This window comes from Empidonax traillii, unplaced genomic scaffold (genome assembly GCF_003031625.1).
Source record: "Empidonax traillii isolate 1590-97213 ecotype Southwest subspecies unplaced genomic scaffold, ASM303162v1 scaffold631:size1259156, whole genome shotgun sequence".
In the NCBI taxonomy this organism is placed as follows: domain Eukaryota; kingdom Metazoa; phylum Chordata; class Aves; order Passeriformes; family Tyrannidae; genus Empidonax; species Empidonax traillii.
Genome location: NW_020955824.1, coordinates 568,561 through 596,447, shown reverse-complemented (window position 1 = coordinate 596,447; position 27,887 = coordinate 568,561). Strand labels below are relative to the sequence as shown.

Genomic DNA, 27,887 nt, shown 5'->3' with positions numbered 1-27,887 from the left:
GATCTGATAAAGTTTAGAGAACAACGTTTTGAATACTTAAGGGATTGGTAAACTCGTAAAGCCTCACAGGCTAAGTAGCTAATAAAGGAGATGTCTGTGGGATGACTCAGTGACAGGCTATAACTTTGTACTTAGCAACCACAGATAAGTGCAAGGAAATGGAGAATGGGATCTGATAGCTGGAAGTTGAAGTTGCAGAAATTAGGTCTAGAAATAATTTACAGTGAAAGCAATTAATGGGACAATTTATGACATAAAGTCATTGGTTTTCAACCAGTAGCAATTTTTAAATCAAAGCTGAATATTTTAAGTCACCTAGTTCAAATAAAATGTCTTTTAAGTGTGTCTGAAGGATTATGTTGTGCTGTTCATGAGTGTTAGACTGGATTACCACAATGATCTCTTTTCCCTTCATGATATACAAATTGAAGCAAAATCTCAAGTTACATTTACATGGCTCAGTGACATAAAATACAAAGATATTCAAGAAAGCACAAACACCATCACTGAACAGTAGTTTGGGCAGAGATTTGTGATCAAATTAGCAGTTTCACTTCAGATATCCAAGATCATTCCTTTGGCACAACACTGTGTTGTTATCAGCCCTGATTTCCAAACAGGATTCATTGGAAGGGTATATTTTATACATCTAATAATATACAGCAAGCAGGTAAGTCAAAACTATAAAGGGGAAGAAAAAATTAGGTTTTGCAATGATAAAAAAATATTGCATGCGTGCACTGAAGGATGGAGTACATGTAGCACAAAGCAGCTGGAGTCAGAAGTATTTCCACTGAACCACTGTTCAGCCTATGAAGTAAGGACAGCAGGACCTTGGTCTAACCCATGCACTAATCTCTATCTAAAATAAGTGAACTGATCTCAGATACTGCAGATATAAAGGAAGGAAAAGCTTTAGACAAAATACAGATATGTACAACACCAATATAAAAAAAGATTGTTCCATCACTGGAGCATTTTGCAAATTTGTTTCGGGTATCTTCTTCAGGATGTCCCACCTCCATCCCAATAAATCTGCCCTCCACCCCCACCTTCTGAAAGACTTTTCACAATACTCCTATTTCCCCCATGTCCTTATAGCCCACCATGACAAAACCACGTGCTTCTCTCCTGTCTATCTCTGGTTTGCCAGCCATACCAGTTCAGTGTCAGAGTGAGTTGAGGTACATTGGGTGCGCTCAGCAGCTCAGGGCTGCTGCTGTTTGGCTTCTGCTTGGCTCCAAGTTAGGAGAACTAATAGGTGATACTTATTTTAATAGACTTAATGGGCTTACACATCTCCTCTGATCCTGGAGGCACCACTTATATTCACATAGTTATACTGTGCTACCCTCCAAAATAACCCATTTGCCTGTGGAGCAGCTGCAGGGTGGGATGCTGGGCTCACACTGCTTCTGGGAATTGTTAGGGGAGCATGAGGTGGCTTGGGGCACAACCAGGTCAAGGATCATGCCAGAAGTTTAGTAGGGTATGTGGCCACATGCCAGGGTCTGGGCCTGGACTCTGGCACTGTTTATTTTAGTAGTGCAGATGTACTGCTAGGGCTGCTCTCCTCCTCTCTTTTCATGATTTGCTTTCAAAATGTAATATCCTCTTGTCAAATGGGATAGATCCTTGCCAACGCGCTCAAAAGTTACTGGCAAGGAACTACAGGCAGTGCACATGATCAAAGAGCCCTAATGCCTTAGAAAAATAAGCTAAAAATAAACAAACTGTATGTATCATTTTCAATTAGACCGTATACCACTTTCCAGCTCGGCTGGAAAGTACTTGTTCCAGGAGAATTAACTAAAATACAGACTCTGTTATGCTGCAAAAGCTACCTCTCCTCAGACACATCCCATCTCTCTAACTAAGCAGAAAATCAGAAGTCAATTTAGTCTTTTTCTAGTGTGGCAGCCAACATCATGATGAGAAGAAAATCATACTGGGAGAAAAAACAAGGCCAACGATAATAAACTGATATATTCTTCAAGGTTTAGGGTGCAAAAGGCTTCACAGTTAGTAGAATACGATCAGTCAAGTCTATCTTGTAACAATAAACAATGATTCACAGTTGTATAAGATGAGTTTGTTTTAAAGCAGACATTCAAAGGCATATAATCTGCATTTGGTTTATGTTTTCACCATCTGTTTCTTATTCCTGACATTATGGTTGCCATAAACTATGCAAAATATTTGATCCTGATATTCCGAAGAATTTGAGATTAGAGATGAGCAAAGCCCAGAAAGTTCATGAGTTTGTATCTCATAACTTGTTTTCCCTAGAATATCCCAGATATTTGGATCAACCTGGTGCCCACTGAATATGTCTCCATTTGGCAATATAAAAACATTTGTATCAGCCACCTTCATGGCATCCTCAGGTGAAGCAAGGGAATTAATAAGTGGTTAGGGGGTACTTGTTAATTATTCAAGTCAAGGTTGAAGCAGTTTGATTAGGAAATTACTGCTTTCCTTGCCCATGATACACTAGTTGGGTGGATGAGACTTCTTCAATTCACTACAGGAAAAACACTAAAAATGTCTCAAAGCAAAAATTGCTTTCTTAACAAAAGGCTATAATGCAGTGATATTCTGAAGCAGAAGGTTTGATTATTTAGGACCTGATCAAAACCTTATTGACTTCAGATCTAGAAGATAAGGTACACAAAAGCATTAAAATTAAAGAGAATTGTATATAATTACCTTTTTTTCCCCCTAGAAATAGTTTTTTATGTCACCACTGCTGCTGGATATGTATGGCATTTAGGTGTTTTGCCTAGAAGTTACAAATAGATTTTTTAAACTGGTATATTAAATAATATTATTAATTGTCATAATGTTGCAGAAGTCACTCTTTCAAGTTTTTGTGTTTCATTTTCTTATTTCAGGTTGTGGAACATTTACCTTTCTATCTTCTGCTATTGCTGCCATAAGTGGACTTCTGATGGGTTATGAGTTGGGCCTTATCTCTGGAGCTCTTCTTCAGATAAGCAGCATATTAGCACTCTCTTGTAAAGAGCAGGAAATCATTGTAAGTTCCCTGCTTTTTGGGGCCCTATTTGCATCCCTTACTGGTGGATTTCTGATAGATAGATTTGGAAGGAGATTTGCTATTATTATTGCATCTTCTTTACTTGTGTTGGGGAGTCTGGTTTTACTGCCCTATGAATCATATGAGATACTTATTGTGGGACGGATCGCCATAGGTATTTCCATATCATTATCATCAATTGCGACGTGTGTCTATATTGCTGAGATTGCCCCACAGCACAGAAGAGGCCTCCTTGTATCATTAAATGAGCTCATGATTGTAATAGGCATTCTCTTTGCCTATATTTCAAATTATGCATTTGCCAGTGTATCTCACGGCTGGAAGTACATGTTCGGCCTTGTGATTCCATTAGGTGCTTTGCAAGCTATTGCCATGTATTTCCTCCCTCCAAGTCCTCGGTTTCTTGTCATGAAAAATAATGATGAAGCTGCAAGAAAAGTACTGGAGAGGCTACGGGAAACATCAGATGCTACCAAGGAACTTACTGTGATCAAATCTTCCCTGAAAGACGAACATCAGTATAGTTTCTTGGACCTGTTTCGTTCAAAAAACAACATGAGAACCCGAATGCTGGTAGGACTCACTCTAGTCTTTTTTGTGCAAACAACTGGGCAACCCAACATTTTATTTTATGCATCGACTGTTTTGAAGTCAGTCGGGTTCCACAGCAACGAAGCTGCCAGCTTGGCTTCTACTGGAGTTGGAGTAGTAAAAGTGGTTAGTACAGTCCCAGCCACAGTTTTTGTGGACCAAGTTGGAAGTAAAACTTTTCTGTGTATTGGCTCTTCTGTTATGGCAGTATCGTTGATCACTATGGGCTTAGTGAACCGTAACATACATGTGAATGTCACCAATGTCTGTAGAAGTCAATCTCCAGAGGATTTCTTTCTCCAGAGACCAGGAAACTTCACTATCACCAATGGGAGTCTTAAGGATCTCTTTGCTAGCACGGCTTCAACAGAAGGATTGTCATTTGATGCACAGAAAAGCCCAGATGTCGCCAGGACTGGAGAACTGAACAGGACTGCACTGGCAGGAGGCAAAAGCACAACAGGGTCTCATATGGAAAGTGGGGAGGTTCCTGTTGTCCTGAAATGGCTCTCACTGGCCAGCCTGCTTGTTTACGTTGCTGCATTTTCCATAGGTCTTGGACCAAGTAAGTGTTTTATTTTTCTAACTCTTTGTAATGATTTACTTACATTATTAAGTGGTGGGATGACATGCCCAGCTTGGCATTACATAGTTCCTAAGTTGGGCAAAGCAGTGTTTTCTGCCAGTATGCACTGGTATTGTCACAGATCATCCTGGTGGGCCTGGGGTGTACTTTTTAGAAAGAGGTCCTGCCCTTTAAGGCCGATGACCTAATCTCCCTTCCATTCAGGGAAATTATTTACTCCCTCTCCAGTCAAATTAGGAATTGCTGTGAGCTTCATACAGCAAAATTATGGGGCCCCTGGGTATCTTTCCTCCTTCTGGCCTACTGTGTCCTTACATTGGAAAGATTAATATGTAGGTATTTTCTGCTGCTAACTCATAAACCCAAGATAATTATAGGCTCGAGACCTCTGTATGGTATATCATCAAATCCTTGAAATACCAACATGCCTGCGTTCTGCTGAGAATCTGTCCCCCTGACTATATAACAGTCTTCAGATATAGGAAAGACATCCAAGGTATCATAAATCATGAGCAAATTCTAGTATTATTGCCTCTACCTGTGCTGAATGACATAAGTAGAAGGACACAAAGGCACGTCACTGTACAGCCAAGGTACTGGTGCAGCTGACATCACACTTGCAGGGTTCCCACTCTCTTCAGAGAAGAATAGAATGTCTGTCATTCCAAGGGACTAGAAATTAAATCTCTCCATTTTCTTTTGTTTTGTTTCTATAGCACTTGCATATTATTGTACTTTGAAGGAGTGGATTTTTTAAGCCACACTGCAAAACCCTCATGCTCACAGTCCATTATTTATTAACAGACTTTATGTGCTTTTGCACCTTGGCTCAAACTTGCCTTGCAAACAAACTGTACTCCTGTTGTACTATTGTGATAAAAAGCTTGCCACAAGGATATAACCCAACAACTGTACTAACAGCAACTTCCCTGCAGTATTTGTTTATTTTAAACATTACTCACTGGGAGAGCAGCATGAAATAAGCATTCATTGCTGGAGCAGCAAGCTTGACTGTGTTATTGCAGCATTATTCCTCCCCTTGAGGATCATCTTGAGGCTATTGTGCTTTTGATGACATAGGTTTAAAACCAGGGGAGAAACCCTGAAAAGAAAATGTTTCTTGAACTTTTACTTGGGTGTTTCAAACACACGTTTAGCGACCCTTAGGGCAGGGTCACACGTTCAGTCTTGGCCTCCTGTTGAAATCTGCTTTCCTGTTGACCTGGCTGTGAATGGGTTCCTAGTCCTTTGAGTTGGCCTAATGTACAATTAATTAGAATGATGTCTACTTTCTTGAGGGTTACAAAACCTGATATGTGTTTGCCAGGCTGATCTGAGAAATCTTTGTGCTTGTTTTTTGACCTCTTTCTTGACTTGAGAGCTCAAATGATTTCAAACAGAAAATGGGAAAGAAGAGACACCATCTCAGCTCCAGCATGTAGAAATGGTGTATGATAAAGCCACAGTGAGGCAATTTCATCCGACAGATGCATTTGCCTAGCAAGTGAAGGCCATGTCTCGGAGAGGTACAGGTATTTCATATTGCAGATAACTACTTTCAAAACATTTCCATGCCTTTGAAAGTACACTAGTCAGTTAATATTTACAACATATAGAAAACGCAAGGTTTTAAGAACCAAGAGATTGTTGGAATCTGCAAAGGCTCTATTGTGGTTAAATATGTGGTTAAATAGTCTGGGTTGGGATGCAAGGTTATAATTTACGTGTCATATACAGCCTACAACATCTGCTGCTTGGAGCCCAAATCCCTGAATGTATTTTCAGAGCCTAGCTTTCTTATCCTCAGTGAACCTATCTTAGTGTAAAGAAAATAATTAGCTCCTCTGCTTATATAATGTGAACAATTTTAACATGTTTATGTTATTCATCTGTAAATCTGGGCTGTGGTCTGGACTAGACTGTTCATCATCGTCTGCTCAGCAATGGGAAGGAGGCATCGAGGCTGCTTTTGCTGGCTGTGGTGCCCGGGGCACCTGGGCACAGAAGGACTGTAATCCCTGCGCCACTATATTTTCAGTGCAAAAATCTCATACTTCATCCAACGTCTACCAGTATGCCTGGCTAAGGTAAAGGCAGGGATTGTGCCTCTTTGTAGATCGTATCAGCATCTTTTGGACAAAGAGCTCTTTTCTCTTCATCCCACAAGGCCATTTCTGGAACAAATTCACCCACTATATTTTGAGTATCCAATGCTGTATTACATTCTGTGGGGATAAAGAAGAGTCTATGTAACACCAATAGGAAATGACACACTCTTCACAGGGCAGATCACACAACCTGAGCTCTATCATCTTCTTTTTAACTACTTCGTCCTTTTTTTTTTTTTACCCTTTTATTTTATTTTTTGATTCTGGTCAAAGAGATAGTTACAGACCAGATTAGCATAGCAGACATTTATAAATACTGTATTTTTTCATGATTTCTCTTTTGTTGTCAAATACACTTAGTAGATTGATTTTTTTTAATGAACTGAGCATATGCTAAATATATTTATTGCCTTTTATCAAAGCACCCAGGCAGCACAGTGATGAGCACTCAAAAATAGACAGTGAGAGATAAAAGTAATTTTTGCATTACAAAAGAATTCACAGACTAGAAAGCATCTGCTTAGTACATTTTTGGTTCTAGGGTGTTCTGTATTTATATCATAGACAAGATAAAAGGAGTATTGCTGCTGCTCTGTTTCAGATTATTTATGTTGGATGAACTGTGATTCAACTGCTTGTTCACACTCAATTTCACACAACTATGAGGATGTTTTGTAGATGCAACAAATCAGTGTTGCATCATGTCACAGAACAGCACATGCCATTTCTCCTGGGGTGTTTGCAGAGTTGTTTCAAGGCAGTCATTAGCTAAGAGGACTTACGTGACACCCATATTTGTCTTGAGTTACCTTTGTCTGTGTATCAGAAAGGTCAAATGAGGATCAACTGGTCTCACCAGGGAAAGATGCCTGCAGAGTCCTAAAGAAAACACTCCTTGGCTATCATATGAAGGGTGAGGAGTGGGAGAGAGGCTTTTCATTGTTTTCAGCATGTGTTTGTGAGGAGAAGCATTGGAACACGCTGCATGTGGACTGGGAGACAGGAGAAATCTGAGCCTCACAGAAATAATGCTATGCTGTTCACAGGGATCAGTGAGTGCAGGCTAATGAGATGACTGTGGTGTGGAGGAGGTAGATCACCAATTTGTCACCCAAACTAAAAGCTCAATATGACCCTGGAAGTTAATTTAATACAAAGGACACACTGAAAAAATCTAGTCAGGGCCATGACCATGCATGACCACTTACTAAATGACACAGAGTTAACTGAAGTAGTTTCAGAGCAACTCATTTGCCAAATGCCCCTCAAACCACTTGAGGGGCAAAAAATAGAGGTCCTTTCTCATAAAGTGGTTTCAACTCCTTCACTCATCACTGTTGTGTAATACAACATGTTGAGATGCAGGAACCAGGACAGCCAAACTCCTGCAGCATGAGATTTATTTTTCAAAATAAAGACTGTAAGTGTGGGACTCCTGCATTTGGATGGAGCATGTGCAAGACAGTTCTCTCAGTTAACAACTGTAGGGCAGCTCTAGCCTCTCTGGAACAGAGTGGATGTCCAAAGCCCTGCTGCTCTTCTCATGGACCCGATGAACAAAATTCAGATTCAGGTGTCAAATAGCACTCATTACCAAAGATCTGCTTTTCTGCCCTGATCATCTCCTTTTGCACCATTTAGGATCAAAGACTAAAAAGGCACAACTTTCTTCTATATTTTCCTGTACATCTCCTGAGAGAGGAGGTCTCATAAGGTGATCTCGCCAATAAGTAGCTGAAAGAGAGATAGTTGCACACATACAGTTATACAGGGATGCAGTGTGGTCTAGAGGCACTCCTCTTTATTGAACAGAAATCAGAGCGGCTCCAACAAGTCTTAGGCTGACAAGCAAGGGATGCAAACTGAGTCTGGATCAAACTGAGCATCTGTTTTCCCACTCTGAATTTGTTCTAGGAAATTAAAAGCAAGTGAGACAAACAGGACTTGAGCACTACCTCTTCACACATATTGCAGAAGTGAAGTTCAAGGGGATCCATGCACATTGCAGGGATATTTTGCTGTGGAATGGGTCACACCTTTAATGAGAGAGGGATGTCAAATGCATGCATTTGGACTGGATGTATGGCAGTGGTACCTTGCACAAAAGAGCTCTTCTTACCCTGTCAGTCCTTTATATGTGTTTCTGTATAACTGCAAAAACATTTAGGCAGTTGGTCAATGAACTCTGGGATAATCTGCTGGGGCAAATCAGCTCCACTGGCTTCACAGCATTTCATGCTGAGCGTGCAGATGCAAATCAACAAAAGCACGTACAAGTGGGACTGAGGAGCAAATTCATGACAAGAATCATCCTCAAAACCACTTAGATATATAAAGTCCGAAGATATTTATGTCTCTGCCATAAATGTGACCGAAAATATTCTATTAATTTATGTCCTAGAGCAGCTGCCAGTTTTGTGTGGCTTTTCAAAACCAAAGGCTAAATTGCAGAGCTCTTCTTTTGTAGACCATCACAAGTTTCTCTTTCAGGTGACATCTCAGACCTGCAGTGATGCCCCAAGCACTCATAGTCTTTTTTGCACATAGATTGCTGTGGCCACAATACACCCAAGGCAAGTCACTATCTGTAGCTGGAGAAATGTCTTCTGCGTTTCAGGGCTGGCACAAAGAAATACCACATTTACCCATCCATGTAGATATAGAACTTAAAATATATTTTTAACATACTTGTGGTCAACACACAAGTGTGCAACAGGGTCTTGGAGGAGGGATTTAGAGCTTACTGCAAACCCTGCTTTTCCACATAGCTGTTGCAGCCCCACTGAAGCATAGCTCCCATGAGCTGGTGCTTGTAGGATTGGCAGTACTTTGGTATTGATAAAAACCTGTTAAAGAATGGAATTAAATACCCATGGGAAGACTTCTCATACTGGGATATTATGCCCTCTCTGACCATCTGTTTGCCTCAGCCATCAGGCTGTGATTAGAAAACTGGAAAGAAATTGCATGCTCATTACTCCATTCCAAGCAATCTTTTCTTTTAACTTCTGAAGTGAGCATATTACCCACAAAATAGGAGACCAACTAGGTGTGGGAGTAACCCACCAGTGCCCAGGGCTGTGAGATCCAGACCTTGCAAAGCACATCTGCGGACCATGTACTAGGGGAAGGCAAGCACAGGACCCACAAAATGAGGAGCAGTTTTGGGGACAGCAGCTCCCCCCAGGGTGTCTCCCTGATGGACTCTCAGACACTGACTCAAAGACACCTCGACTGAAGCTCCTCCTGCTCCTCTTCCCTCCTTTCTCTGTGTGTGGATGGAGAGGCACTTACAGCTTCCTGGCTGAAGTTGGTAGTCGGATTCAAAGATGCTGGAGCAGACACAAGAATAGATATACACACAGGTGATCATACCATGGGCTTGTGGTCACTACGGTCACTTTCTTCATTGGGAAACTTGGTCTAACGACCAAAGCTCAGTAGGGAATTGGCTTTCTTTCTGAGTTACCTGTTAGTAAAGGCTTTTTGTCTCTGATTTCCATTCCTGCATGCTTGGGCCCCATTTTTGAGCACCTGTATAATCCTGGTGGAGGGAAGGGTGGCAGGTCACCAAGTCTGCTTTCTTGATTTACTAGTTTCACATTGATTAAATTCCTTCCACATGAAGGACCCAGGACTGTGGCTGGACCAAGCTTGGGTTCCTCCAAGAAGGTGCAATGACTATGCTCTACAGCAAGCTCTACTGTGACGTACCATCTCACTGCTGTGCGAACTCTCTCTCTGTGGGTTGTCAGGCTGTGTGGAACAAAACTCATGCAGAGGAGTCACTAAAGACAAGTCCCTAGTGAGGCCAAATCTTAGGAGGAAATTTTTCCTGATGAAAGACTAGTTTAGGATGACAGATGTCCGTTTCTAGATTAAACCTAGGCAGACTTGCCATATTAAGTATATCTGAGTTCAATTTATATCAGCTTGAATGAATACTTTAAAACTGACATAATTTATACCTAAAATGGAACAGATGTTTCAACAGGTTTGGTAGTTTAACTGATGCAGGAGCCAGATTCCTCAGATAATGAACAAAGTGAAATATTTTCCCCACATACGGGGAGCTTTCAGACCCCTGCTCTCTGACTCAGTTGCTTAAAGCATGGTGCTAAAAACACCAAGGTTGTGGGTTCAATCCCCATTTGATCCCAATACAGGCCATTCACTTTACAGTTCGACTCAGTGATCCTTGTGGGTCCCTGCCAACTCAGAATATTCTGTGAAATCCATGACTTCTCCTTAGGCACAATGCTCCCTTCCTCACTGGCTATTAAGGGACCTTCGGGTGATGAGGAGGCTAAATTAAACTGTGTGACAGAGTTCCACACATAGTGTGCTTTCACTTTTAGTAAGCCTTGAAGTGGTCATGCAGTTGGACTAGATATTCATTGTAGGTCTCTTTGTACCAAACTATTCTATTCTATTCTATTCTATTCTATTCTATTCTATTCTATTCTATTCTATTCTATTCTATTCTATTCTATTCTATTCTATTCTATTCTATTCTATTCTATTCTATTCTATTCCCCTGTAAAAACCCACTTGTTTTCTCTACATCTTATGCTAAGCTGTTGCAGTAATTTAAATGCAGTTTTAATCCCATATTGGGGACAGTGGGGAAGAAAGAAAATGGATCAGGCAAGAAAGAGGAAGGAGGATGGAAGAAAGCTGAAGGGTTCACATGAAAAGTAAATCCATAGAGGTGAAGAAGGAAGTAAGTCTATCTTCAATCCATCACTGTCTTATGCAATCTTATGTGGTCTGAGGTGGTCTTTCTCTATGTATTCTATTGTATTGAGCAAGTCAAAACCCAGGGCTGGAACACTCACCTAAAGCCCAGATAACTACACAAATTTAGTCCCCTTGACTTTGGTCCTGTGACTATTAGATTAACTGGCTACCTGCGTTAGAGCATGATTCATTAGCACAGTTAAATGCTGAACCTTTTATGTGTCTTTCACCTCAGTCATTAAATGCATCTGTAACAAAACTCAGAACAGCTGGTTTCACATATGTTTCATATGACACTGAACAGCCCAGGGACTTGATCATAAGAGGTCATATCTCTTGCCACCCCTAAAATACAGATTGGGTAGGACTGCTTTTTCTCTGCCCTCTGCTCTTGGGCCTAATCTTGGCCACCACATGTTCAACCTGGAACTGGAGAATTTTGTGGGAATGAGAACTGTCAGTGTGGAAATTCTGACCCTACGTGGATTTAGTTGGCTGTTCCTGTGTTTGGAAATACTGTAAGCTGTATGGCCTTGCACAAGCTTGGAAAACACTGGTAAAAAATTTGGTTGTCCAGAATTCACATCAATATCTTTGATAATGGAGCAATATTTAAGGCTTTTACAGAACATGTAGTTATTGTATTAATTTATAGCGCACATGAATCTGCACTATAAAAGACATTCATGCTCAACATTGCCTTATATGACATTTGTTTGCAATGTTTTATTTTTGAGCTTCTGCATTTTTCAGAGCAGATGTGGCCTGGTCTTAAATTTCACAGAAATGAGCAGCATTTATTTTATGGGGGTTTTTTTGTAGTTTATTCTGGAAAATGGGATAGTGGTGGGGACTAAATCAAGTGTTCAAAAGCAAGCCAGTGTTGAAATGTTTTGTTGGAATTTAATCAGGATAATAAACCTTGAAAATGTGCATGTTTCACTGAAAAATAGTACAGAAAGTCCTACTTTAGATAATAAAAAAATAATCTTGGATTCTTTGTTTTATGACAAGATTCCTAGCCTTGTTTATTTGTACTGAATCATCTTTTAATGCATGCATCCATGTGGTTTGAATATGACACTCCTAGTATTTATCTAGTTCATCATTCCTGTACTATTCAAATGGTGCCCCATGTGGCCTTTATTTCACACTGTGTCTGTACTACCAAGCTGCAGTAGAAAGACAAGACACGACAAAATGAAAAATAAAGCAAGGATTGCGATTTTCCCACTTCTGTTTCCTTGCCCCAGACAAAGCCCCAGGAATTGGTTTGCCTTTTCACAGGCTGGTTGGTTGTAGTGAAGTGCAAGCCAATTTAAGATATTTTTGAAGAGTTGGATGTTAATTATAGGATTTCAAATTGCAGGAGATGTTCTTTAAAATACCAGACAAATAGGTTTATCTTATCTAACTTGATAAAACCTACAAGTGCGAGGGCTTTTTCATGCGTCAGAAAGGTAATAAGAAGGAAAACATACTTTTGCAATAATGAGACATGGAATTGTCAGTGAGAGCTTCTTACTTACTTTATTATATATTGTTATATTTCTCTATTATTATGGAGACTGAATTTAAACTATATACTGAGGTGCACACCCCAAATCAGGGACACCGTTTTCACTAACGTCTGTGTTCCTGTTCCTAACTTTAAGTATGTTAATGAGGGAAAATCATGGTAGATCAGGCCAGGGGCTCTGCCTTCTGAGAGACAGAACCCTTGCTACTGTGAAAAGAGGGAGACACAACACCATGACCCAGTCAGTATTCCTGTGTCTCTGCAATGACAGTAGTTCAATCTGCTGTTGCTGAGCACACAATGTGGCCCTCCAAGAACCACCTAGAAAAGGTACCTACAAAAGGTGTGTGACTACCTGTGGTTTGGCACATTACACTCCCCTTAAATGAGGATTTGAGTCAGGATTCTGATCCTGGTGCTCTGGATTATTTAAATATTTCTTTACTAATAGTGCTATGTTAATAAGCCCATTGACACAAAGATACTTCTTAAGAGGAAGGATGTCTGTGTTTAAAGGTAGACATAGTTTTAAAGTTCAGCTCATATGAGTTAGTAGCCACTGGTCGAAATCAAGAATTTTACCTCCCGACTCACTTCATAAAAAACCCTAGAGAATAAATACTGCTGTGATTCTAACTAGTAACTAGGCCTAACAATCCTCTTTTTTTCCACAGGGACATTATCTTCTGTAAAGTGATGCACTGTCAAGTGACTCTAGCATATCCTCTTGTACGAGCTTTGGAATGGTAGTCAAGACTGCTTACCATTAGCCAAATTTACCCTTCTTACTTTGAAGGTCAAATTTAAGAATTTAAGCATTCAGTAAATTCAGAGTTCTTTGATAATCATATAAAAGACAGTGAAAGATTTTACATTTGTTTCCTTAACCATGTTCTGTGGGAGAAGATCATTGTGACACTGAAATCTGTGAAAAACTTTGCAAGTCATATGTCAAGCTTCATAAAATCCAATTTCCCTTGGGATAAAGGGCTGTGAGGAATTTTTTAGAGGCAATCTGATCTTGGGTCAGCTTTGTGCAAAAACTAAAACCAGTAGTAGGACTTCAAGTGCAAAGTCAGTATCTTATTTTACTTGTAAAGTTCATGAAACTGAAATATGTATTACAAAGTATGAGAAAATAATTATGCCATAAAGGTAAAACTGTGCAATCAATCACATAACTTACTGGCATTGCTGAGAAAGGTGAGACTGGCAGCCAAAGCACAGAGAGCATGGTAAGTCAGTGCATGAAGTCAGGAGACTCTCCCATGGCATCTGAGTTTCTGTGTCACATTGAGCTCTGGGAGGAAAGCCAGGAAGATTTTCTTAAAGGGAAAAGGAACACAGGTGGGCACCCAGCTTCTGGTTCCCTTTGAAAACCAACTCTAAGTGCAGAAAAAGTCTTATGAAAGAAGGAGAACTAAAAGATACCTTGTGGTGGTTGAACACAGAGCCTTCACACCTTCCTCCTGCATTGCTCTGGCAGAAACAAAAGCAAAGCCTGAGCAGCAGTTTCCAGTGAGGAACTTAAAAGACTGGATCACTGCAGGCCTCTCACTAAATAAGTCACTATTGTAAAAGGTTGCTTATCCTTTCTACCAGGAGTTTTGTGAAGCATGCACACAAATCTCTGTTCTGCAAGAGCAAAGGCTTAAATTGCTCCCCACTGCTGTGTCCCAGCAGTTTTTTTCTGCTGTGCAACCCATCAAGGACCAACATTAGCCTTTGGATACTGGAAAAACAGGTTAATTTACCCCACCCAACTGGGTAATTTCTCCTCTGCATACTTTTTAGAAGTGAAATATGTGATAAGCCAAACTAATTCATGTACAACTTCCTCATGAATTAGAGTCTCTGGCTTCTGCAGTCATTCCTCTGCAAATGCCTCAAAGGATTATCCTTGATTCAATATTCTGAACAAATAGACACCTACAAACAGTAATACATATTTCAGGTTTTAATTAAAAGGCCCTTTTTGGGATGGCAGTAGGTGATTTATTATAATAAACACATTCTGCCTTGAAAGCTTGTCTAAAATTTTCCTTTTTTCACTCTTTTTTTTCTTTTGCTGCTCTGCAAGTTGTTATGCATGATGGGAGAATTTAAAAGTCTACGTAAAAAAGGATGAGAGAGAGATAGAGACAATGGCTGTTAATATCCAGTTGCAAACAGAATTGTCATCTCTTACATTGGTTCAAAACAACTTTTATTAGCGTACCTGAAAAGAGGTACAGACTGTTACTATCTGCCTACAGTAAAGCTAGGATGCATTCTTCTTTTTTAACCCCAGCTGGCAACTAAGTATCACACAGCTGCCTGCTCTCTCCTTCTCCTGCTCCTTACCCAGTATGAGGGAGAACTGAAAAAACAAGATAAACCTCATGGGTTGACATAAGAACAGCTTAATAATTGAAACGAGAATATATAAAAATAATTCTAATTATAATGATGATAATAATAAAAATGCTGATAATTGTAAAGAAAAGGGGAGCGAGCAAGAGAGAGAGGAATAAAACCCAAAAGAACCAAGTGATGCACTATACAATGGCTCACCACCCGCTGAACAATGGCCAGTCTGTTCCTGAGCAGTGATCAGTGGCTCCTGGCCAACTCCCCCCAGTTTATATACTGGGCATGGCGCTGTATTGTATGGAATATCCTTTTGGCCAATTCCTGTCAACTGTCTTGGCCATGCTCCCTCCCAGGTTCTTGTGCACCAGCTCACTGGGAATGGAAAACCGAGCGTGGAAAACTGAGAAATCCTTGATTTAGAATAAGCACTACTTAGCAACAACTGAAATATCAGTGTGTTATCAACGTTATTCTCATACTGAATTGAAAATACAGCACTGTGCCAGCTACTGAGAAGAAAATGGACTCTCTCCCAGCAGAAACCAGGACTATCCTACTGACAGATTTGCTGCTGAGCACTTTTTGGGAGGCAAGATGGGCTACAAATCACATTAACTAAGAGAATTCTACTATTTCTAGATCTTTATATATCACTACTTGTCTGGTAATCCTTCAGATGGGAATGATTGTGTCTAAGAAAGCTCTTCATGTTTGTGACTATTCTGTCAAGATGAAAATGGGCAGTATAAATTTAAGAATATATTGAACAGCTTGCACTAAAAAGGAAAGCCCATATGAGGCATTATAGTTCTTTCAAGTTCATGGAGATGAAAATTCAAATAGTTCAAAAACCTTTAAAAAGGCATTAAAAATGCAGGCCCACAATTGTAAGAAGGTTAAGGGAGGAAGGATGGCTCAGGAAAATCAGAGGTGAACTACATCTCCCTCCTCTCCTGCTCAAGTGACCCAGAAAATGGGAAGGAACTAATGCATTGCAATCAGTCTCTTCCCCTCTAACCCTCCTGCTCCTCTTGCATAAACTGGAAGAGGCACAAGTGAAGGATGATTTCAGTGGTCCACTGAGGTTCCTTTAAAAAGCACATGTGAGTTCTCAGTCTGTCTATCAGATAGTGATGATAATAGTACAAACACTGGGCAACAACTTTTATATACTCTGATAGAGCCTCAGAGAAAAAAAGGGTTAAATCTCACTTGTCCTAACAACGTTACTGCAAGGAGTCAGCCTAAAGGCTTAACCATTAGAAACAGAATTGTAGTGTACTAGAAGGAAAGAAAAATAATTTAGATTTGCCACACCACATCAGCTCCTTTTGGATCATCAGTGGTATCAGGTATCTTGCAACCAGTAGTCACAGAGCTGCTTGGAGAGAAGCACCTCGGAAGCCATAAAATTAATGTACATATTTATTGCCTTTGCTGCAGAGGCCAGGATGCAGCCAAAGGCATGAGATTAGCTGAGGCTTCTCCTACTCCTCTCTCAGCAATACAGCAATTCCACTCTTTTTAATGTATGCACACAGGGTATGACTGTCAGGCTGGCACTCTGCTGGCAGCTTACATGATCTCCAAGGCATTACGGCTGCTCACTTGCTCTATATTTGCCAGTTATTAATTTTGAGCAGCCACTTCAGTCTCATATCATGGGGTGAAGCCAGAGAGAAATACAGCTCTCATTAAGCAAAGTCATAGATTTTTAATGCCAGTCACGATCATCTGTTTTCACCCCTTGCACAAAATCACGGGCAGAATTCCAGACCACCTTTTGTGTGTCATACCTACTTTATCTGCTTTGGAAAAGGACAAACTCCCTCCCACACTCGTTTCTTTCCAGTCTAAGCATCCCTCACTTTTTCCAGCCCCCCTAGATTTCTTTCATGGGAACTGCTGCAAAAGCCTTTACCAGGATTGCATTGTGTGGGTGCTGGGAGCCATGCTGGGACAGTGTTGGTGCGTGACAGCAGTGGGTGTGTGTCCCCCAAATCCCAGCTCTGTTTCAGTGCTGCAAGCCCTCATGGGAAAACATCTCATAGCCATGCACACTCTGAAGGCTTGTGCCATCCCTTGCAATGTGCCCTTTGAAATCAATGCCAACTGGGTCTGAAGCGGACCTTTAGTGGTAAGTGGTTGGCCACCTGCCTGTTTCTGTTAATACCCATCATCAGTGAAACAGAAGAGACAGAAACCAGGCAAATGAAATACCTGTGGGGTTTCATAAGCCTGGGAAAAAAAAAAAATCTTGTTTGGGCAAAGCCAGTCATTAGCCAAGTCCTTTGACTTCTTTTCTGTCATGGCAGCTTCACAGTGGCTTGCTTGCATCCTTCCCCAATTTTCTTAGATGGTCTTTCTGCATCACTTGGTGGTATAATCCCTTCCTTATCTTCCACTGGACCTCAGGTTGTTAACAACCCAATTCCCCCTTTCAAAGTCTTACACATTCTGCCTACTTCCCTCCTAAGCTGTAAATCCACCTAATCTCTTTCCAGAGTTTATACCTCAGGAACTTGAATTCTTTCAATGGCTATTTTCACCATAAAGAATTTGATCACACAATACAGGTATAGGAAAGAAAAAAATGCTAAGCAGCAGTTGAATACCAAGGGAATCTAATATTTCATTAATGAGAGCTGCTGTGCAACTACCAATTTACTTCTGCCTCCTGGCAGGAAAAAGGTCAAAACAAGGACATTTTTCATTCACTCACTTCAGTATCGAGCATGCTCAAGATTGTGGTATTTCTCAGATATTCTCAGATTTTTCTGCTTCTCTGATGTAAGTCTCTTTCTTTTTAATTTTTTCTTTTTTTTTTATTTTTATTTACTGCCTATATGTAAAGAAAGGAAGTAAGAGAGAAATTACATGAGAGTTTGGGGTTTCTCTTTGCTTATGGCCCAGTATAAGGCTCATTAAGTTGGCCACATTGGGTCAAACAAAAACACTACTCAAACAATACCCAGTAGCAGGTACTGATGGACAATACAGAAGAAAAGGCCGGTGCAACATGCAGTGTGTCCTTCCACCTATCGGTAGTTCTCTGAACTTCAAGAAAAATGTTGAGCATTTTTTTTTATTATGGTGAACAATAGTTCTTGATGGATCTTTTTTCACACATACAGAGAAATAATGTTTAGACAACCAGCATTTAATGATTTAACTCATCAATATTTTTCACATCTGAAGCATCTTGTGAAAGTGAGTTCCATAGCCGAAATGCACATTGTCTGTAAAAGCATTTCCTCCCACCTCGCATAACTGCTGTCCCTGGTAATTTCACTTGGATTCCCTTGGCTTGTATTTTTAAAAATGTGACTAAAACCAGTCTTCAGTTCATCTCCACTGCAACTCTGCTCCCCTCTGCTGTACGTTTTCTAAGCTGAAGAGTCCTCGCCTGTTTAACTGCTCTTTGCAGAGCCCATTACACACCTTTCTCCATGGCTCACCTAGTTCTGAGCTGACCAAATCGGCATGCAATGTGACAAAAACAGCAGCACAGCATGCTAAATGGCACATTCAGCATTGCCTTCCTAATAACTGCCAAACCTTTGCAGCCATGACCTCTGTCTTCCAGAGCTGATGCTGTCTGTGAGATGACCATGGAGGTTTTAACACTTCTGTCCCAAGCACAGCTGATGTCTGGTTTTTTCCCTGTGTGTTACTTTGCATGTGTTGATAAGGAATTTCATGGGTTGCTTTTCAAAGTACTCAGTGTTTTGAGATACTTTTCCAATTCTTTATGATCCTTCATTTTTATTATCATTATTAATGATTTTGTACCATCAGTAATTTTTGCACATACATTCACCTCCCTTTCTTGAGAGATCTGGAAACACATTAATTGCTTTCCACTCTGAAAACTGGCTATGTCCTTTGTTTCCTGTAGCAAACAGTTATTGATCCACAGGAATAGCTTTTTTTATATCCCACGACACTTCACCTAAAGTTCTTTAAGACTGAAAAGCACAGTGGCTCATTCATTTCTAATCCCATGCCTTAAAACTTTCAAAATTACACGGTGTTTCTCAACTCTTCTTAAAGACACTGTATATATCCCCCTTTCCAGCTGAGATTACTTACCTTCATCCTACCTTCAGCCAACAGCTTGGTATAGTGTACCAGCGTGACCCTTTCCTGCATCCTAATGGAATGTTTTCTTCAGTGTCACCTCCTCTGTCCCTGACCTCTCATTCTCTCAGACAGCACACTCTCAAAATACTCAGCTGCTTGATGATGGTACTGCTAGTAATGTTTCAGCAATCATACTGCTTTTTCTTTGTTTGGACACAGTGTACACCTTTAGGAAAGGCACATTCCTTTTCCCAACAGTTTTCTTCATTCAGTACTTTATCTGTGCTGAGCTATTTCACATTTATTTGGTTATATGTGTATTTTAAACCTTTAACCAGGTAGTTTAAACAGTTTCCATAGCACCACTGAATTTACCCTGATCTTTATAGAAAGCAAGCTTATGCTAATATTGTTCTCCTTTTGAAACAAAATGTGGTTGGCTCTTGCTTTTCCATTTCTTCAAGAATACTAAATTTAAAATGTTATAAGCAATGTAGTAGAGCATCTTGGTCACAGTTGCGTATTGAACTACCCATGCCTAGCACTGAAGCATGATTTGAATTTTTTCTCTCATTAAGTATCAGGCAAAGTGCTAAAAGAAACCATCAGTTCTGGTATCTAAAATGTACTGCCAGCATTATGTTCCATTATGCAATTTTTTCAGCCATAATGGGAACAGCCGAAATCTTCCATTATTATTCTGTTTCCTGCCTTTACAGCCCCTTTGACTTTGTTTAGAGGGGAATGTCACCATCCTTGTTGAGGGACTGTTTGTATACCTGAATCCTCTGCTCTTCCCATTTGGGCAAGGAATGTCAGTGCATTTAATTTCTGTGATATTTAATGAAACAGTTAAGCTTTCTGATCCAATACAGTATTTTTGTCTGCATTTGCAGTAGGTGGGTTTTTTCTGGATTGTACAATAAAAAAGGAACATTAAACTGCACATTTTTTCTTAACTGCTGTCAACATATGGTACACTGCAGGTCAGCAAAGGTGAGTTACTGCCTGCAGCAACAAACCCTGCAGTTGTGGAATCTAGCACAGAGATTTCTGCTGTCTAGCCCTTAGCCACATCTCTTATCTACTTCTGACCTGGAGTGCACCAGCTCTTTTCCCATCCTTTCCACTAACACCAGGCAAGAGTGGCTGAAGCAGGCACTGAAAACTATTGTGTGAGCAATGTGGTTGCTATCACAGCATCCTTTTGAAATACTGTTAGATTACACAGCAGATGGAGGGTGGGAGGTGGTATTTGGATCCTCTTTTCAAAGATAGGCTGATTTCCCCTGTAAAATGACACTGCTTACCCTGGTGAAGGCAAAGCACACAGTGACTACAGGAGCGTGAAGGTAAATTTTTTCAGTGTTGTGTGCGCACAACACAGAAGGTAGCAGCAGTCATTATGAATGGGAGCTTGAACCTAGTTGCTGGCTCTCCCCCTCTCCTCCCCAAGAAAGTCACATCCCTGCCATGCCTACAGCAGCTGCTGCTTTTTGGCAAAGGTACAAACAGTAAACACAACCCCAGAGAGGTGCTAAAAGCAAAGAATCGATCGTTATTGCTGCCTTAGCTTGAGGAAAGGAATAAACAGACTGTAGTGTTGGATTTCTACAACTGCTCTTTCTCCGTAGGGAACAAGCCTATCCACTCCTTGCCAGCTAAGAGGAGGTCAGAGCCAGAGGATGTAGCTGCCAATAGCAGACGTGAAGAACAGTCTAGTGAAGAACAGTCTAGTGGGATCTGTCTGAACTAAGTAACTGGTTGCAATAAAAGCTGCTAGCCACTATTGCGGCTGATGCAGATCCTTAAGTATTTTGGTTTCTTAACAGGAAAACAACATATTTCAAACCTCCAGACAAATTATAGTTACCCTGAAAGGGCCAGTCTGTCCTTGGAGAACTGCATGGTATTGGAACTGCTGCAGTGTCACGCATTTCGGCTGTGGCATGAGCAATCCCCCAATGCCCACAGTGCTACTTTATTCATGGAGGTTGGTTTATGCCCTGCAGAAAGTGGGCTTGAATTCTTTCAGTGCCTGCTCCAGCCACTCTTGCCTGGTGTTAGTGGAATGGCTGGGAAAAGATCTGGTGCTCTCCAGGTCAGAAGTAGACAAGAGATGTGGCTAAGGGCTAGACAGCAGAAATCTCTGTGCTAGAGTGACTGCAAATATCCCCTCTGCCAGTTTTCGGTGTATAACAATTTTTCCAGCTGAGCTGGCTGCTGGCTGCCAGGCCATCCTGTGGAGACAAAATTCAGCAGCTGTGCATGCACCTCTCAGAAGGACTCCTTTGCATCTCCCTTACTGCTTTGCTTTTCAGGTAGCACTCCCTGTGGTGACATGTTGTATCAGCTGTGACTAACAATACTGGTTTCAACAGCCCTGATGCTGAGGAGGGGCAAAATGCAAGCATGACATACTCATGAATTTGCTCAGGTGTAGGGCTAGTTGGCTTGGCATGGAAAAACATCTGCTTGAGAAGTAGTTTGCTGCTTCTTTGCTCCTTTCTCATCTGTAGACACACCACAGAACAGACTGAGGGCATTTCTTCAGAGCAGTGTTTGTTTTGTCAGCAACAAGTGTATTAAACTTTGATGTGATCCAAATCAGAAAAAAAATAGAAAAAAATCCCCTCTATGGCTGCTATTAGACTTGGCGGCTGTGTTATGGCTGTGTGCCACTTGACTATGCCCAACAGTGTTAGGCCTTTAAGCAGAATGATCTTGATTCTCAAGAATAAAATCATTATTCTTCTGGGTCACTCCCACTGTGGGAGTGAAGCTTTTTATATTTTTCCTAAAAGATATAAAAATCTGGACCAGGTCCACAAAACATTTTTTAATTCAAATCTCTGGTACAAAGAAATCTAGAGTTTGCTCAAATCTGCTCAGTTGATTCAAGGCGTAGGTTTTTTTTCCCCTTTTAGCTAGTTCTTTCTAGTCTCCTTCTGGATCACCTTTTTCTTTTCTACTTTTATCAGTACTGTCAGACAGGAACTCTACAAGCATCTGAAGGGATAGGGCAGCAAGAAACACTTGCATGTACAGGAGCCTATTTTTAAAATGTGTCTTTAAGACTGCCCAGTGCCAGCATCCTGAGTAAACTCTCATCTGTAATTTTGCAGAAACAACAGCACAGATGAGCTGTTGTTTTTATAATGGCCACGTCTAAGTTCATCCATGTGTTATGGGCCTCTCTGCTCTTGTGCTGGTTGCCTGCTAACCCACAACCTCTCCACACAGCAACCTCTTGCTCATGCATTTTGCTTATCAACAAAAGGAGATGGATTTTGTTTGGGGTTTGGGTTTGTTTGTGGGGTTTTCTTTGTTTGTTTTCTAATAATCAGAAATGGTACAAATATGTAGTGAGTTTTTTTTTTTTTAATTGCTCTTGCTATCAAGTGGTTATACAGCCAGCTCTTCACATCTGAATTTGCTTTTGTGAGCTAGATTTAGATCACCTGTGGTGTGGTGTGATAAGAAGAAGTCAAAAATCAGTCCCTCTCTCTTCATTTATACCTTAGCAATCTCATTTATATGGAGCAGAGAGCTGGAATAGCAAACATACTTCAGTGTGGCAGCTTGATTTATAAGGTGGCATAAACACACAGTGCTGCTCTGAGGCCGGGGATTACTTTGGTTTGCTGCCCCACTTCCATTAGTGTTATGTCAAGAGTTATTTAGTCAGAACTCCCTTTCATACACAGATGTGCAGTCAGAGCTCACTTTCCCAGTCCAGTGCCACCCATCCTTGGCTCAGGCACCCCCCAGGCAGGGATGAAGGAATGGTGACCTGGGGTGATGCTGACTGCTGCACATGCTGATTGCAGAGCATGGGCCCTCACAAACCTAACCCACTGAAAATCACCTTATTCTTTCAGGTGGCCTCACCTGAATTCATGGACTACCTAGATATACAGCAAGAAAAGCCATCCTTTCAAAGACAACATTTTTTTTCCTTCTATTTCAGTGTCCTGGCTGGTCCTGAGTGAAATTTTCCCTGGTGGGATCAGAGGACGGGCCATGGCTTTGACATCTAGCATGAACTGGGGTATAAATCTCCTCATCTCCTTGACATTTTTGACTGTAACTGGTAAGATTTCTCTGTGACCTCCAAAGTTTATATTCTCTTAGTGGGCAAAATAAATATTTTCTATACAAACAACATTGCTAAAATTTCAGCTGTGATGTCCCAGGAGCCAAGATCTCTGTTTAAGTGTTGGTGTAACCTCACCGTTTCCACCACATCTTTCTACATTTGTGCTAGTAATTTCAACCTCACAGTGCTGGTTATCAGACCACCTTGCACATCAACTCCATAGGCTGTGAAACCCAGCTCTTCAAAACTTCATTGCCTTAGTAGATTGAAAATATGTAATATTTAGAATTTAGTTCTGCATCTTTTGATGTCAATGTAACTTCTGCTCTAGATCAGACCACAGCTTTTCTGATCAGACATTTTTAAAGACATTCCCATTTAATTCATTCCTTTTCACAGGAATGTGCTGGCTTTGAGAACTCTTTCTTTAGGAAAGAAGTGTCTTTGTGAGGTAAAAATATTTCACATTTTAGTGTGAGAGATTACCATACAGTAGCTTCTAATGTGATGATAATCAAAGGAAGAGGTTAAATGCTGATGCTAAAATGTGTTGATTAGCAAGTTTTTTTCTAATTTTATATCATACAAATTTTTGAAAAGTTTAGTTTTCATTCTTCTTCTGAGGAAAATATATGCTGAAAATCAAAATATATAAGGGAGTAGAAATTCCAAAATTTCCTTTAACTCATTACTCTCCACCAGAGGCAGATGATCAACCCACAAAAAGTCAAGGTGGTTTTCACCCTGTGAGATGTTTTTTGAGACAGATTTGAAAATGACTGTGATCTGTGATTAAAATGGGGTTATCCTGGTCTCAGTTTCAATGGCTGTAAAGCTCCAGTAACTCTATTGGCTTAGCTGGGTCTTATCTGGATTTATGAAAGTGTAAGTACATTCTTATTCTGCAACAGAAAGGCAGATTTGGAAATTCTACTGTCAAATGAATACATGTGGAGGTCACAGTAGCCAGCAGCACCTGCACTTAGGTATATGACACAGAAGACATCAGCTGGATTAGAAGCTTCAGCTGCAATTTTTAGCTCATGACACAACTGATGTCTCAGTGGTCTGGCTTTGTTCTATCAGGGTAAAGGGGTCTGTAGCAGCCTGTTGGGTTTGCATGTGCTTTACTTTCCAGGGGCTGCAGAGTTCACCCCTCAGCCTGAGGACCTACCTGCCCTGGGACTATAGGCTCAGAAAACAGTTAGTTCTTGGATGGCCTCCTTAGGAGTTCAGTCTTGGATCACTTTCTGGCACAGGACCCATGACTTGCAGTGGAAATGCTGGGAACTGACAGGTGGGGAGGATTAACTGGAGTCAACTGTTAACAGTTGCAAAACCACTTGGATTTGCTTCATGAAAGAATGTGGACCAAAACCATACACAGGCAAAAATTCAAGGCCCTTGTGATCCATACTGCCTTGGCACAAGCCAGTAGCAATGGCTGCTCACTTGTTTTCATCCAGAGTGACCGCAAGCAAAATAAATCAATAGGTTCATGCTAAGTGGATCAATATGGGCTCATCAATTTTCTTTCATAAGGAGTATTAGAAAAAGCAAGGCCACTCATCTTTTTTGAACTATGTGAGCTAAGAATTACAGCCTAGCTTCTTTCTAACTTCCTTGCATTAGGGGCTGTATACTACAAAATACAGGAAGAGAAACAAAAAATGCATTATTAGAAAATTTAAAAAGACATGTTTTCTTCCTTTGTAGAGCTCATTGGCTTGTCCTGGGTGTGCTTCATTTACACAATAATGAGCCTAGCGTCCCTGGCTTTTGTTATTGTGTTTATACCAGAGACAAAAGGATGCTCTTTGGAGCAAATATCCATGGAACTAGCTAAACAGTAAGTACCAAGCGTGTGACTGCATCCCTCAGGTGCCAGAGGGAGAAACTCTTTCAATGCTGCATGCTAAAAAAAAAAAAAAAAAAAAAAAAAAAAAAAAAAAAAAAAAAAAAAAAAAAAAAAAAAAAAAAAAAAAAAAAAAAAAAAAACAAACAAACAAAAAAAAAAACACCGAAACAAACAAACAAACAAAAACTAAGGGACAGGGAAGTTCTGGAAAAATCAGATTTTCTCAGGGCTTGAGGTTGCACATGTTGATCTCAGCGGCCAAGTACATTTTGTAGGAGCTGAAGGACTGGCCCTAAAGGGGTGGTGGTTTCCAGCACCTGCAGCCAGACCTGACTTCCCAGCACTTTTCCTGTCTGGCATTCCTGGAGAGGAAGGCAACACAGTCTTGCATTTAAGGCTGTGTGTCTTGGCTTGCATGCAGAAAAAGGGAAGGAGAGGCACCCTATCTCAAATATTTACATGAGAGTTTTGATAACTCTTCTAGATGGACATTTTTTGGTGCATTTAGTGAGTGCCATGGCTCTGTAGACTCTACGAGCTCATATCCAAAAAAGGTTCTTTCAGCACAAGTATTGTGTCCCCAGCTCACCACATAAAAAGGCTAGAAGAGCAATGAGAGGGAGAGAGTGATGGTAATGTGAATATCGTGTGCCTGTGCCTTTAATAAGACCCATTCTGACTGGTTTTGCATCTTTTTACTCCACCTGTCTGTTCTTATCCCTCAGAAACAGAGTGGTCCTTGAAATTACATACGTGCAATTGTTCTGGTTTAAATGCAAACTAGTGGAAGAAATTAATCCAACTCGAGAGTCAGAGTTACAATTTACTAAAAAGATTACCATGAGTACAATGATACAGAAAAAAACTGGTTTTAACCCCCAAAGACAGATTCATAACCCGGAACCCTGGGACAAGAACAGAACAGTGTTTGTTAGGCCCTGTGCTGAGCACCACGTGGTCCCACTGGGTGCAAAGTAAAAGGAAAGGAAAACCTGTTGGTCTGGATGCTGGTCGCAGTTCTATTGAAGTAACAGTCGCAGTTCTGTTGAAGTTCTGATTCTCCTCTCAATCCAACAAGTAGTACCAGAAGTCCCCAAATCCGGAGTTTTTATACGCTCAAGTTCAGGTGAGAATGCCCAGTACCTCCCCCAGGATGGGGAGCTTCACAGTGGTTGATTTAACTCTGTGAGTCATGGGAGATTTCTGGAATCTTTGATGGTGTAGGTATTGCAGCTGCCTACTAAGCCAGTCCATTGTGACCCATTAGGAGAGATGACCCCTCAGGCTGGGTGTGAAGGTGCAATGCCTCCCCAGAGGGGAGTTATCACAGCTGAGTCATTGATGTGAAAACAAAAGAACACTCCCCTACCTCGAAGAGTTTATTTAACACCCAGCTTGTAGACTGAGGTGTCAGGTGCGCCTTGGGCAGCTGCTGGAAACAATCCATTTATTAACAGTACATCAGAAATTATATAGAGGGTATAGAATGCACAGTTTTGGTTATACCCACATAGCAATAAACTGGTCCCAGCCCCTGTAACTAGGACATCAACAAAAGTACCACATCAATTTGAATAACAGAATTAAATGGGCTGCTGATATGCATGCTGTTTGTTTATCATCTCCAAATGCAGGTGTCATTGACTATAAATTAACCATCAATTTTTTACTATCAATTTGCTACTGCTCCCATTCTTTTCAGTTGTTTTTTTGCCATTAAAAGTTATAGAAAATGCTAAGTAGCCCTGTTTTTTAAAATGCAGCACTCTCCCGTTATGTTCAAAAAGCTGTTCTACAGAAGCTAATTTCTTTTTTGGACTAATCAGAGAAGTTATCAGCATAATGATTAAAAGGATAAAGAAGTAACGGGGAAAAAATTATGGACAAGATTTTTGCAAGGCTGATGGCTTGGGGTAAGAGAGAGTCACCACAGCTGGTGGCATACTTGTACAGGCAAGGCATCATTCCCCAGTTGATCCACAAACCTGATGGGGCAATGCAGACTCCTTCACTCTCTCCCTGCTGACAGGCTGCCAGCAGGCTACTGCGCCTTGAATCCTGTGCCCAGTTCTGAGTCCTTCAGTACAAGAAAGACACTGAGGTGCTGGAGCATGTCCAGAGAAGGGCAACTGAGCTGGTGAAGAATCTGCAGAGTAAGTCATATGAGGAGCAGCTGAGAGAGCTGGGGCTGTTTAGCCTGGAGAAAAGTAGGTTCAGGGGATACCTCACTGCTCTCTACAACTACCTGGGAGGAGGTTGTAGCCAGGTGGGGACAGTTTCTTGCCCCAAGGAAAAAGCGACAGGCCAAGAAGAAACAGTTTCAAGTTGCACCAAGGGATGTTTTAGATTGGTTGCTTGGAAAAATTTCTTTACTGAAAGGGTGGCAAGGCATTAGAACAGGCTGCCCTGGGAAGTGGTGGAATTCCTGAAGTGTTCAAAAGTTATCTAGATCTGGAAAGTGGGCACATGATTTCATCATGAAGATGGCAGTGCTAAGTTAACAGCTAGACTCGAATTTAGAGGTGTTTTTCAATATGACTATCCTATGCTTCTATATCCTTTTTTGACAGTGGAAGTAATTAACATTTGAACAGCTTTAGTGCCATCCTGAAATTGAATTTTCCAGACTATACAAGAGAATTTTTTTTCTAAAGAGCACGCTGCAACTCAGCCAGGCTTGAAGGAAATTGTTTATGGACTAATCACTGTACTGCCGGAGGCCCCGGGCTCTCCCCCCCGCAGCGGTCACTGCTCGGTGGACCGAAGGATTGGCATTTCTGGTCCAGCCTGCGCTGCGCCCCCTGCGCCCTCCCTCCCGTCCTCTTGAAGAAAGGCTGGAGAAGCCGGGAGCCCGAGAAGCCGGAGCCGGCCCTGAAGGGATGCAGGGATGAGG

General features: G+C 41.0%; 1 protein-coding gene across 1 annotated transcript in view; it reads left to right on the top strand.

Annotated features, from left to right (window-relative positions):
* Positions 1-24,989, top strand: part of SLC2A12 (solute carrier family 2 member 12) — a 32,582-nt gene extending 7,593 nt beyond the window's left edge. Inside the window, exons 2-4 of the mRNA XM_027898968.1 lie at positions 2,895-4,214; positions 23,008-23,130; positions 24,853-24,989. Coding sequence (XP_027754769.1) covers positions 2,895-4,214; positions 23,008-23,130; positions 24,853-24,989 — 1,580 coding nt within the window. The remainder of the gene's footprint in view (positions 1-2,894; positions 4,215-23,007; positions 23,131-24,852) is intronic.
* The last annotated feature ends 2,898 nt before the right edge of the window (positions 24,990-27,887 follow it).